At 42.1% G+C, this 13307-nt stretch overlaps 1 protein-coding gene across 1 annotated transcript in view; it reads left to right on the forward strand.

Moving 5' to 3' along the window:
• CATSPERE (catsper channel auxiliary subunit epsilon) overlaps nucleotides 1–13307 on the forward strand; it is a 76719-nt gene that overhangs the window by 43701 nt on the left and 19711 nt on the right. Inside the window, exons 9-12 of the mRNA XM_043543369.1 lie at nucleotides 5114–5606; nucleotides 6699–7173; nucleotides 11089–11528; nucleotides 12783–12841. Coding sequence (XP_043399304.1) covers nucleotides 5114–5606; nucleotides 6699–7173; nucleotides 11089–11528; nucleotides 12783–12841 — 1467 coding nt within the window. The remainder of the gene's footprint in view (nucleotides 1–5113; nucleotides 5607–6698; nucleotides 7174–11088; nucleotides 11529–12782; nucleotides 12842–13307) is intronic.

A 13307-nucleotide genomic window follows, 5' to 3' on the forward strand; every position in this document is an offset into this window, starting at 1 on the left:
GCTGAACCCACCACCTTCTTAAAAAAATAAGTATCTCAGTCAGATACTCCTTCCTTTTCTCGTTCTTCCAAGTTATGTTTCTTTCCTTATTGGCTGGTTTTCAAGTCCTGTTTGAAAATAGGGATCATTCCTTCTCACTAGGGCAAACCTGTGTGGTGAGCAGGTCATCATCTTCTCTCATCCCTCCAGGAAGAATTGTAAGCTCAATACACACTCTATAGAGCATGTCTTGGCTGTTTCTTCTTTACAGCAATCCACTGAGACTCCCTGTGAAAGTAATATAAAGTTTCTTCCAAAGACGTATCTGACATTATAGAAAACTTCTAGTGGATGAGAATATCCAGATAATAGTAATTCATATGTCCAGGCATAGCTGACTGTTAAGAATACTTTAGGGACACTGCTTAATTATCCCCTACCTCTTTCTATTCCCCTCTGTGTAGTAGCAGTATGCTGAATCCACAATGAAGCCCTTCAATATTTCTTCTGGTATTTAGTTTTTTGTCAGTAGAAATATTAATCTTAACCCTAGAACTCTTCAACTGTCTATTTCTCTACTTTCTTCACTGTTTGCTCCATCTTCTGGCAACATATTAATTTTAATTTCTAATGCTATAATATTTACAAAACTATATAATTTATAACAGAAACACTAAGGGCCAAATTCAACAGGGATGTAAATGATAATATAATTTATACCTTGGTGTGAGCTGATCAGAAAATAAATATGTGGTGAAGGAGAATAACTTGCACTGATTTTTTTATTCGGTGGATGTGCAAAGCAAGTGTATTTTCCATCAATGTGGTACTCCGCAGTAACAACATTCTGCCCTGCACAAATGCTCATTGAAGTTAGTGGGAATTACACAGGCTTACCCCAGGGCTAGATTTGGCCCCAGGAGTATTGAGGATGATTCTGTTTTAGATTAAATTGTAGCGGGCTCTTTTGTTAGCTGCATTTCCTGAAACATGTGCCCCATCTGTCCCTTTGACATTTAATTTGCAGTTGTTTTTACACACTCTGAATACCATATTAAAACAAGTTGCACTAATTTTCATCTTACTGCCTTTTTCTAACCAGTTTACACTCAACTAGTAACTTACACCACTGTTTACATCACTGTTACATTTGGGTTAGAGACTGAATTTGGCTTACTGTCATCTCTGTCAGACATCTTTTTCAGTTGGATCTCATCCATTTCATCACTAGGTGGCAATATAGCAACACATCATTATATCAAAGAAATTTGTCATCAGATAAAGCCTTTCTCGAATATTTCCACTTACTTAACCAAAGGAATAGAAGCATTTTTGGCAAATTGGGTAAAATCCTTTTATAAATGATGGCAGTTTTAGTACATTGCTGTTATAGTGAAGTGAGTTGTAATATCTATTTTCTGTCTTATTTTTAACCTCTTCTTTCTCTATACAGCAGTAGTATGAAGAACCAAATAAAAGAGAGTGAAAAACAAGATTGCTCATCATATCGAGTAATAGCTTTGTTTCTCCAGTAATGCTAATGCATGCCCACATAGAAAGTTTTACTATTACAAGGCATTTACAACACACACTTTGCTTCTCTACAAAAGAAAAAGGACACTAAACTATCTAAACTACTACATGCCACAAGGGGCCACAACAGTGGTTCCCTTAACCCACCCAGCAATATTGTTAATCTATCCAAGTATACTCTTAGCCCAGCAGAAGAATCTTCCTATCTCGGGGCCTCTCCTTCTGCCCCTCCACACCCACGAACATGATACAGTTCTGTGGTGACCTAGAATCCTATTTCCGACATCTCCGACTCAAGGAATATTTCCAGCACACCTCTGAACAACATACTAACCCACAGAGACCTTCCTACCAAGACTACAAAAAGAAGGATTCTGGGTGGACTCCTCCTGAAGGTCGAAACAACAGACTGGACTTCTACATAGAGTGCTTCCGCCAACGTGCACGGGCTGAAATTGTGGAAAAGTAGCATCACTTGCCCCATAACCTCAGCCGTGCAGAACACAATGCCATCCACATCTTCAGAAACAACTCTGACATCATAATCAAAAAGGCTGACAAAGGAGGTGCTGTCGTCGTCATGAATAGGTCGGAATATGAACAAGAGGCTGCTAGGCAGCTCTCCAACACCACTTTCTACAAGCCATTACCCTCTGATCCCACTGAGGGTTACCAAAAGAAACTACACCATCTGCTCAAGAAACTCCCTGAAAAAGCACAAGAACAAATCTGCACAGACACATCCCTGGAACCCCGACCTCGGGTATTCTATCTGCTACCCAAGATCCATAAACTTGGAAATCCTGGACGCCCCATCATCTCAGGCATTGGCACCCTGACAGCAGGATTCTCTGGCTATGTAGACTCCCTCCTCAGGCCCTACGCTACCAGCACTCCCAGCTATCTTCGAGACACCACTGACTTCCTGAGGAAACTACAATCCATCGGTGATCTTCCTGAAAACACCACCCTGGCCACTACGGATGTAGAAGCCCTCTACACCAACATTCTACACAAAGATGGACTAAAGCCTCAGGAACAGTATCCCCGATAATGTCACGGCAAACCTGGTGGCTGAACTTAGTGACTTTGTCCTCACCCATAACTATTTCACATTTGGGGACAATGTATACCTTCAAATCAGCAGTACTGCTATGGGTACCCGCATGGCCCCACACTATGCCAACATTTTTATGGCTGACTTAGAACAAAGCTTCCTCAGCTCTCGTCCCCTAATGTCCCTACTCTACTTGCGCTACATTGATGACATCTTCATCATCTGGACCCATGGAAAAGAAGCCCTTGAGGAATTCCACCATGATTTCAACAATTTCTATCCCACCGTCAACCTCAGCCTGGACCAGTCCACACAAGAGATCCACTTCCTGGACACTACGGTGCTAATAAGCGATGGTCACATAAACACCACCCTATACCAGAAACCTACTGACCGCTATTCCTACCTACATGCCTCCAGCTTTCATCCAGACCACACCACACGATCCATTGTCTACAGCCAAGCTCTACGATACAACCGCATTTGCTCCAACCCCTCAGACAGAGACAAACACCTACAAGATCTCTATCAAGCGTTCTTACAACTGCTGAAGTAAAGAAACAGATTGACAGAGCCAGAAGAGTACCCAGAAGTCACCTACTACAGGACAGGCCCAACAAAGAAAATAACAGAACGCCATTAACCATCACCTTCAGCCCCCAACTAAAACCTCTCCAACGCATCATCAAGGATCTACAATCTATCCTGAAGGACGACCCATCACTCTCACAGATCTTGGAAGACAGGCCAGTCCTTGCTTACAGACAGCCCCCCAAACTGAAGCAAATACTCACCAGCAACCACACACCACACAACAGAACCACTAACCCAGGAACCTATCCTTGCAACAAAGCCCGTTGCCAACTGTGTCCACATATCTATTCAGGGGACACCATCATAGGGCCTAATCACATCAGCCACACTATCAGGGGCCCGTTCACCTGCACATCTACCAATGTGATATATGCCATCGTGTGCCAGCAATGCCCCTCTGCCATGTACATTGGTCAAACTGGACAGTCTCTACGTAAAAGAATAAATGGACACAAATCAGATGTCAAGAATTATAACATTCAAAAACCAGTTGGAGAACACTTCAATCTCTTTGGTCACTCGATTGCAGACCTAAAAGTGGCAATTCTTCAACAAAAAAACTTCAAAAACAGACTCCAACGAGAGACAGCTGAATTGGAATTAATTTGCAAACTGGATACAGTTAACTTAGGCTTGAATAGAGACTGGGAGTGGATGGGTCATTACACAAAGTAAAACTATTTCCCCGTGTTTATTTCCCCCCCGCCACCGCCCACTGTTCTTCAGACGTTCTTGCCAACTGCTGGAAATGGCCCACCATGATTATCACTACAAAAGGCTTTCCCCCCGCCCCGCTCTCCTGCTGGTAATAGCTCACCTTAAGTGATCACTCTCCTTACAGTGTGTATGGTAACACCCATTGTTTCATGATCTCTATGTATATAAATCTCCCCACTGTATTTTCCACTGAATGCATCCGATGAAGTGAGCTGTAGCTCGTGAAAGCTTATGCTTAAATAAATTTGTTAGTCTCTAAGGTGCCACAGGTACTCCTTTTCTTATTTCATTATTGTTATTCTGTATGGACCAAATTTTGCCTTTGAATATGTGCATACAATTTGCATTGAAATCAATAGCAGTTGCATGTGTATATCTAAGACAAAATTTGGCTGTTTTTTCTCATATTCAATTATCTTAGCTCCGTTATTAAAACAACCCTATTTTTATAGAATTCTGGAAGTTTTGATAATTCTGTCACTAGCTAAACATTGAACCAAGTGAGTTTGTGACCAAATAATTCATATCCTGATATTAATAACTTATCTTTTTCATCCACTGGTGTCATCAGTATCACCTAAAGTTAGGAAACTCATTTTGTAAAGTAATGCAGCTTTTACTGTTCATGGCAAAAGTGACTATAATAATGGGTCTATCTGCTGTTGCCACAGTAATCCATGATGTCATAACCAGTCCTCGTTCTCCTAGCTCCAGAGCATGTACATTTCTTGCCTGTTTATGTGAGACCATTCAGAGATGTTTGATTCCCAGCATTTACTGAGGCACTGAACATTAGAGGCCTGGCTGCTGTTGCAGGTTAAAATTCCACTGGAGGCTGATTTTGGTCTCCTCCCCCACCCCCATTTTATTTTAATTTTATATTTTACATTTGGTGGGAATGGGGGAATAGCAGGAAACAATTTGGAGGGGTGGTATGTCCCTACAAATAGAAATGATCATGACCAGGAGTGCACAGCTTGTCTGTAGTAACAACAGTACCACCACTCTAATAGTTGCTGGTATATGTGCTGAACACTGTGATTGTAGGGTGTGCCTGAGAATATTGTGACTTGAAAAATGTAAAAGGGTTAGAGAAATTGTTAAAAAGAAATGGGAAATAAATTGTTTTGGAATTGCTACAAACTCTGAAATTTGTCAAGAATTATTTTTCTTAATGAATCTGATATAAAGTTTAATTCTTGCCAATTTATCTGTAATTTCTTCCATTTTCAGATTCTGGAAAATTAATGTACCTTCAATGTCAGATGACATCATTACTAATATCCATGGAAAGGCAATAGCTTTTCAGGATTGTTTTGTTCTAGATAGTCCCTTTATCATTTCCAGGCCTGAAGAGCCATTTCCAAACAATGTAAATGATAATTCCCTCTGTTCCGCAGCTGGTAGTGAGCCCTACATTGAGTGGTCTGCATGTATTCCAACAACTGCACTTTTGTTGTCAGAATTTGGAACTTTCCATACAAATGATGGATTCATAACTTATAAAGAAATCAAAGCTCCATCACACATTTTGGACTTTGACTTAAGTCACAAAGTAACTGATATTGTTTTAACTGATGATGGAATCTTATTTTTAATAACGGGGACAGTTTACAAAAGAGAGTCCAATCGTTTTTTTAAACTTGGACCTGAATACAATCTACCAGAAACAGGAATAATTGGAATACAGTCAAGAAGTTGGTGTTCATCTGCATATCCAGTACAGGTAAGTCGCACACAATTCTTGTTTTACATTTTGAAATATGAAAGTTCTTCACTAGGCCTGGGGATTAACCCATTGGCCCCCTGTTGCCCGATCTAATAATAGGTTTGGAATTAGAAGTGCACTGAGTGCAACAAATTAATTTTCAGGTCATTTAAAAATAAGTACCTGATGCTGCATTTGGCTCTACATGGATCAAGAGGAGTACCCACATGGAGCTAGTTCCAGGATGAGGACTTAAGTTTGTGACTATGATGTCCCAGGTCTAGGAACCCAGGCGTAGGAGTCTTCAAACAGCAGCTGCCTGCTGGTCTCCACCTAATGTCTTCTGAAATCTGATGGGCCAAGAAGCTAGTAGGACTGTATTCTCACCCAAGGCACTAATACTGGGGAATCACCCAGCTCCACCAATTGGTCCAACCATGCTATTGAAGCCAGAAGGAGGCACAGGAAGTTTGTCTGAGCAACAAAGTGATTTCCTGTTGTGACTGCTTTGGACCCTGCTTGTGCCTGCCTCCTGCACCCATCCCTTTTCCTGCTCTGCTCCCGGCTACTGCCTGACCCCTGCTTTTGCTCCTGTTTACACCATGCTCCTGCACAGTGCTTGATCCTTGCCTCTCCTCTAGTTCCTGCCCTTATGTCTTACCTCCAATCGTCAGTTATCACTTTTGGCTCTGACCCCAGCGGCCGACTTCAGACCCTGACTCTGCTTTGACCCATGGCCCTGGCATTTGGTCTCTGACCCTCAGCTTTAATTCCTAGTTCTGGCTCTGGCTTGACCCCTGGCTCTGGTAACTGACAGTTGACTCTGGTGCTGACTCTTGGCTTCATTACCCAAGCTGGATGCCTGCTCTGCCCACTAGACATGACTCCTGCTCTGACTACTAGGCCAGACCACCTACTTCCCAGTCCATAACAGCAACTTCACTCTAGTGGAGCTAGGCTAATTACATCAGCTGAAAATCTTTTTTACTTTTTAATGGAGATACTGGTATCATTTATGCAAAGCTTGAGAGGGAATAGTTTGTACAGTATCTGAAATGTACTATTTATCTAATAGCTTTGTTCAATTTTTTTATTTTTATTTTTTTACAGAGTGGAAGAAAATTAAGTACAGTAGCAATATGGACACCAAGTGAACAATATCTAGGATATGGTGGCAATGTGTTTATTAAAATAACAGATACAACAAAGCTAAAGAAGGTCCTAGATTTGCCAGTGACTGCCTCTTTATCTATAGGCACTGTTTGCTATGACTCACGCCCATCTGAGGTTGTTTTGCTGATGGCCTGCGTTGGGTGCAGCTCCTCCAGGGTGTTTTATCTGTCAGCGTATAACGAAGACCGAGATTTGTGGGTCTTAAGAGACTTTTCCTTAAATGCTCCTCTGCAGGGTTTTATGTTGATGGAATTTGTATATTCAGCATCACCATCTATGCTGATGTGGGACAAGGAAACGGTCTATTATAGCTATAAAAACAACACAATTAATGGATTTCTTAGAATATCTGAGTCAGTTAAGAGGCAAGCGGAAAAAGCTCAAGGGAGCACTATTCACCAACTGCTTATTGGTTAAGTATATTACATTTGAATACATAATAATTTGGGTGTAAGACAGCAACTTCAGAAATAAGAGGATCCCTGAAGATATCTCTTTTCTAGATGATTATATTAATTATTTATTTGATTAAATTAATGGGTTCATAAGGATTGAAATCTACCATTTTTAGATGGATAGGCATATTTAAATTATAGTTAACAAAATTTTGCCCTTCAAGTATTGCCATATGGATCCCCATTCTTGAGAGTTGCATGCCACAAGTAGGGAAGCTTGATATCTTCCAGCCAACAGTATTTGTTGGGGAAATACATACATCTTTCTCAAGACCAAGAGTACATAAAGGACTGCAACCACCCCTCAGTTCCTTCTGATTCCCTACAAACAAGGACTTAGTGGTATCTTGTACACATTTTTTCCATCATTTCTCCACCTTATTAGTGTTTTTAGTATTATTAAAAACAAAAACCTTTTATGTGCCATTGTGGGCATCATTGGGCAATTCCTCCCCCACCCCCCCACTCCCCCAACACACACACATTCACTCTCTGCCGTGCTGGTTTTATTTTGGTCCAACCCCACTGAACGGTTTCTTCTGACTGATGGTACAGTTGGTTCTGTGGATTCTATTGTCTTAGCCACCACCAAGAAAATTGGCTGTATGCCTAATGTGTTATGCAATTTCATAATGTCAGACATTGATGTTCATGAATGATGGCTGAAATGCCTTAGTGTGAGGCACAATATAGGCAGAAGTTGCATGTCTTTTTCAATACTATTCCCCAAAGGTTTAGAGATGCAAGTGTTGCCTTAAATTCTTACTGTTGAAGAGTTTAAGGCCAACTTGAGTAAGTGTGGTGCTGAGTGTCTGGCTGCATTCACATTGAAAGGCACCTTGACACCATAGCTATATTTGCCTAAAGTAAGCACTCGCACCTAGTAAAATTGGTGTAGAGAAATCCCTTGACTATTTCTATCAAAACCAGATTATAAAAATTTGGAGCTAAGGCTTCCTCTGCATTGAGCTCTACTAAGAAGGCCCAGAGGTTGAACCAAGTGACTTTCTGGTGCCTAGACTGTGTCTTCTGAACAGTGGGAGAGAGAAAAAGTACAGGAGTTATGACTCTGACTTGACCTTCACCATTCTCACTCGGCATTGGGGAAGGTAAGGAAGCACAGTGCCACAGCTGGATGTGTATTCAGCAGTTCCTAAAGGCATGGCTACACTGGAAACTTCAAAGCACTGTAGCGGGAGCTCTCCCACAGCAGTGCTTTGAAGTGTGAGTGTAGTCACATGCGAGCGCTGGGAGAGAAGTCTCCCAGCGCTCCTGGTAATCCATCTCCACGAGGGGATTAGCTCTGAGTGCAGCTCCCAGCACTCAAAGCCTGTTTACACTAGCACTTTAAAGTGCTCTGACTTGCTGCGCTCAGGGGGGTGAGAAAGAGACATTTGGCTCTGGGCTATCTTGATGGAGTCGGCGTTGACCCCAACTCCAGCACACCACTCCGAGTCGGCACTGGGTACCGCGGTGTCAGTGCGCAGCGACTCCTCGGTGCCATCTACCAGTTGGCACTGCTCCCCGTCTGTGGGGCATGCCAAGAAGGCTAAGAAGAGGCCTCCTCTGCCGCAGCACAGGAGCAAGACCGGGAGATAGGCTAGACCCATGTTGGGCAGTCCTCGGTCCCCATCGGCCTCCAGGCCTCCAACTCAGGTCGAGCGGAGTAGGCTGGCCCATTCGGAGCAGGCTTCCCTGGATGTCCAGATGCCCTCCAGGCCCGAGGCCCTGCAAGCAGCCTGGGACTTCGTCTCCGAGGGCTACTGTAGCCGGTCGCAACACGAACGTCGATGCCGTTCCCATTAGTCATCTTGCTCCAGGACCCTGCCATGGCACCACTCCCGCAGTTCCAGGCGTCGATAGCCGGAGCCTCGCCATCGCGGATATACCCGCCGGAGCAGCTGCTACCGGCGGTACCATTCCTCCACATCGGGATCGCGGTCTCATGGTCGGCACTGTTCCTGATGCCACCGCTCCTCCCGGTCCAGGGACAGTGGCAGGTCGTACACCAGCCCGGCCTCCCTTCGTAGTCGTCGATTGATGGAACAGGACAGTCAGACTGAACAGACTGCTCCGCCGGTGCCACAGCAGGTGCAGTGGCACCGGGCTCCATGGTTGGCACAGTGGTACCAATGGGCCCCGTGGCCCCTGATGCAGCCTCCGGTGGGAGCTCACTCAGTGGCCAGAGCCTTGGAACAGCCGTCAGCCTCCCTGTCCCAGCCTCCAAGAAAGGAGTCGGTGGGACAAGCATCGTCGGTGCCCGTTCCCGGAGGGCAACCAAGTGGTGGGCCCTCCGGTACTGGCGGACATGCAAAGTATTGCGCCTGCCTCCTCACCCTCCCCTGATGAGGCGATTACGGCCCCTCCTCCCTCCGTTCCGCAGGAGGACTCTAAAGCCCACCAGGAACTATTGAGAAGGGTGGCATCAAGTCTCAACCTTCAGGCCAAGGACAGAGTTACTCTCAGCACTCATCCCAAGTTTTTGCCCAAAACTGTTTGAATTCTATATGAAACAGTTTATTCATCACTCAGTTTTCTTTCCCAAACATGACTCAACCCCAGGGGAAGCTAAATTTCATGCACTTGATGTAGTAAGGTTACTGTCATACTACCTGAACAAGACAAAATCATTCAGAAATATGCCTAGACTGTTTACAGCCTTTGCTGATAGGATTAAGGGTCAGGCAATAACCTCACAGAGATTATCAAAATTGGTCTCTGTCTGTATAAGTGCATGTTTCAAACTTGTCAAGTTACAGCCACCTAGCCACATTAGAGCTCATTCCACTAGCACCCAGGCATACTCTGCTGCCTATTTGAAGAATGTCCTTAGCTCCCCTAAAAAATTCAGAAATACGTGGAGCTTGGTCCACACATTCACAAGATATTGCTCTTTGGTAGAGGCTTCCAGATCAGTCCATTTTGGTAGGGCTGTCCTTTAATCATTGCTTAAATGGAACTCCTTGTACACACCTCCAAATAAAAAGACAACTGCGTGTGAATCATCAAGAGTGGAATCCATGTGGACAATCATTCGAAAAAGAGAAAATGGTTATTCATTCTACAGTAACTGGTTCTTCAAAATGTGTCATCCACATGGATTCCACAACCTACCCTCCTCTTCTGCCAGTACAGAATCCTACTGCTCTGAGATAATGTATTGGCAAAGGAACTGAGAGATGTTTTGTTCTACTCCGCCCTCAGCGTTGGGGGCATGAGGACATATAGAGCACAGGCATGACCTGAATACGTGCAGCTGGCCAAGAGAATACAATCTCACACATAGGGTGTATGCACATTGAGAGGGGTCCATGTGAACTACATATTTAGGAGAACCACTGTTACTGTAAGGTAAGTAACCACTCTGTGATGGAGAAAAATGTTCATCATCAAATATACTTGATGACAAATGGATGCACAGTATCTAAGCTTTCATTAATTAAAAAAATAAAAACTTGTCTCTTCATGTTTGTGAAGAAAATGTTGAAAATGTGAATCAGGTGTTGCTCATCTCTGTATCACCATGGTCACCATAAACCTGGTTGTTCACTCCTACTCTTTCTCCCACCTCCACACAGTCTCACTCATTCCCTGCTCCAATGCAGCACTTTTCATCCTGAAAGATCCTAAAGCACTTCATTGTTTAGACACTTACAGCATCATCCGTGTGGTAGAGGACAGCACCCAAAAAGCACAGATCACACTGCATGACAATATAATGAGCAGGAGAAATTTTGGCTAGGAACAAATGTGGAAAGTACAATAGAAATAGAAAAACAAATCTGTATTTTTTTAAAGAATTAGTATTTTCATCATCGGTCTGGAAATTTAAACTACACAGGAAAGATGACTCTTCTTTTTCCTTCCTGCAGACTATTTCGGGAACACTGTGATAAAGATGAAAAACAATGTGATGATTTTTTTAAAAGTTGAAATGAAAGATGCTGTGGTGCTCCCTCGATGGGAAAAGGAAAGCAAAAACATAGTCCTTTACTTGAATCCATCTGGTAACCTATATATACTGTATATCAATGGTTCTAGAATACACCGTGAGGACTATCCCTTGAAAACTGAAATATTTAGTTCCATACATGATTCTCAAGATATTTGCCCATATCTCGTATTTAAGCACAGCATGGATTTAAATGTCTATTATCTGGACATGGGAGATGAAGTGACATTTTGGGCTCAAGTAGTCTATGTAGAGAATCTGGGGTTATCCACAGATGTGGAAATCTACAGGCCAGAATTGCTGATGCAGACAACAGATGTCGATTATGAAATAGCTCGTGGAATCTGTACTAAAAACCAGGTAAGTTATACTAAAATGATTCCTGTATACAATACAATTTGCTTTCTAACTACAATATATTTAGCATAATTTGCAGTATATATCTTCATATAGACTTCCATTCTTTGCTTTCTTTGGGCAATAGAGTGTGAGTGTGTGTGTGTGTTCGTTCAAGGGTGGGTGAGGGGCTGCTTCCCATCCCCACAAATTCCTTCCCTGGCAGATTTGCTGCTGTTGAGGCCCTGTGACAGCTCCTGCCAGCATAAATCCAATCTGAATCAGCCCTTAGTTTTCTGCTAGATTAGATATATTAAATAAAAATAATCTTTGCAGTTTAAAATATAATTATTAGCTTTCTAGTTTAGTAAGAAAAGGAACTAGTTTTGGAATCTGAATTATGGGATTCACCACAAGTTATTGGAAGCCAAATATCTTGTAGCTTTGCAGAAGTATATTTACAAGGTAGGGGATAGAGCTTTAAAGAAGCTTGTTCCCCAAGAGAGGAAAGGGACTGATGTAGTAAAAGGTCTTATTTGAATAAGGGCTTTTCTACACAGTGGGGAATGAACGCTACCAGGTTGAAAATTCTAAAATGTACTAATGTGTTGTGCATTAATTGGTCGATGTAGACCCTGCTGATGCGCACTAAAGGTTTCTCATGCACTTTAATGAAGTACTGTGTTAAAACACTCTAGGGAACCTTTAGTGTGCACCAGCAGGGCCTACATGGACCAGTTAATGCACAACACATTAGTACACTTTAGAAATCACACCCCTGTAGTGCACAGACGAGCCCTAAGAGAAAATTTAAGACAGAATTTGTTCGTTTTTTTTAATGTTGTAAAACAAACTGATTGTTGTTTGTTTCACAAATAACATAAAATGAAATTTTTTTTTAATATTTGTTATACATTTATTCAGTAAGAAAACAATAACTTTCATTGCATTTCATCAGATGTCTATCTGTGTAGTGTGACTTGGGTGAAAAACAAGCTAGTATTCTTTATATCATTCAGAAGAGATAACAAAGTGAGCTCATAATATTTCAGACCTTCACCAGGAACACAAAGAGACCACTGAAATAGTATCTTTAGTGCTAGATATTATGCCATATATACTATTGTGGTAGGTGCTTTACTAGACAGAGCCTGGTCTTCATCCCTGCTCATCTTTTCTAAGGTATGCTCTGTTTATCATGAAAATGTCTGTGATCAAATCAAGGATTTTTAAAGGATTTTTCTTAATTATCATTCCTCTTCATTCTGTTTCTTTTAGACAATGAAATTTTACCATAAAATGGACTATAGTCTTGAATCTAATTACACAGAAGCATTGTAAGTACTGTGTAATTGCTAAATATACTTAAGATGTAGATGGTAATTTATACATATATTGAATATCACAGTCCATTGGTTCTGATGAGTATAAATTAAAAGTATTTTAAATCCGTAGAGCTCAAGACAAGTGTTAAATGATTTTACTGCTTTGCTTTTGAAATGTGAAATTGTATATTTCAATTTTATTTTAATAAGGTGGGCCTGATTTTAATCTAATGTACACAGTATAATCTCATTGATTTCAATGGAGTTGCATCTGATTTCTGATACAATGATGTAACTAAGGCCCCAGTTCTAAAATCTCAGCCTGTTTCTCTGATGTCGCATGAATGTCCAGAAGTTAGCTTAAGATCAGCCTGGCCAAAACAAAGCTCTTAATCTTTCCCCGCAATCCCTCCATGCTACTCATTTCTCAGTCACCGTGGTGGACAGCATCACCATCTTCCTGTCAGTTAGGCCTGTA

The sequence above is a fragment of the Chelonia mydas genome, chromosome 3 (assembly GCF_015237465.2).
Source record: "Chelonia mydas isolate rCheMyd1 chromosome 3, rCheMyd1.pri.v2, whole genome shotgun sequence".
NCBI classification, from domain to species: Eukaryota; Metazoa; Chordata; order Testudines; family Cheloniidae; genus Chelonia; species Chelonia mydas.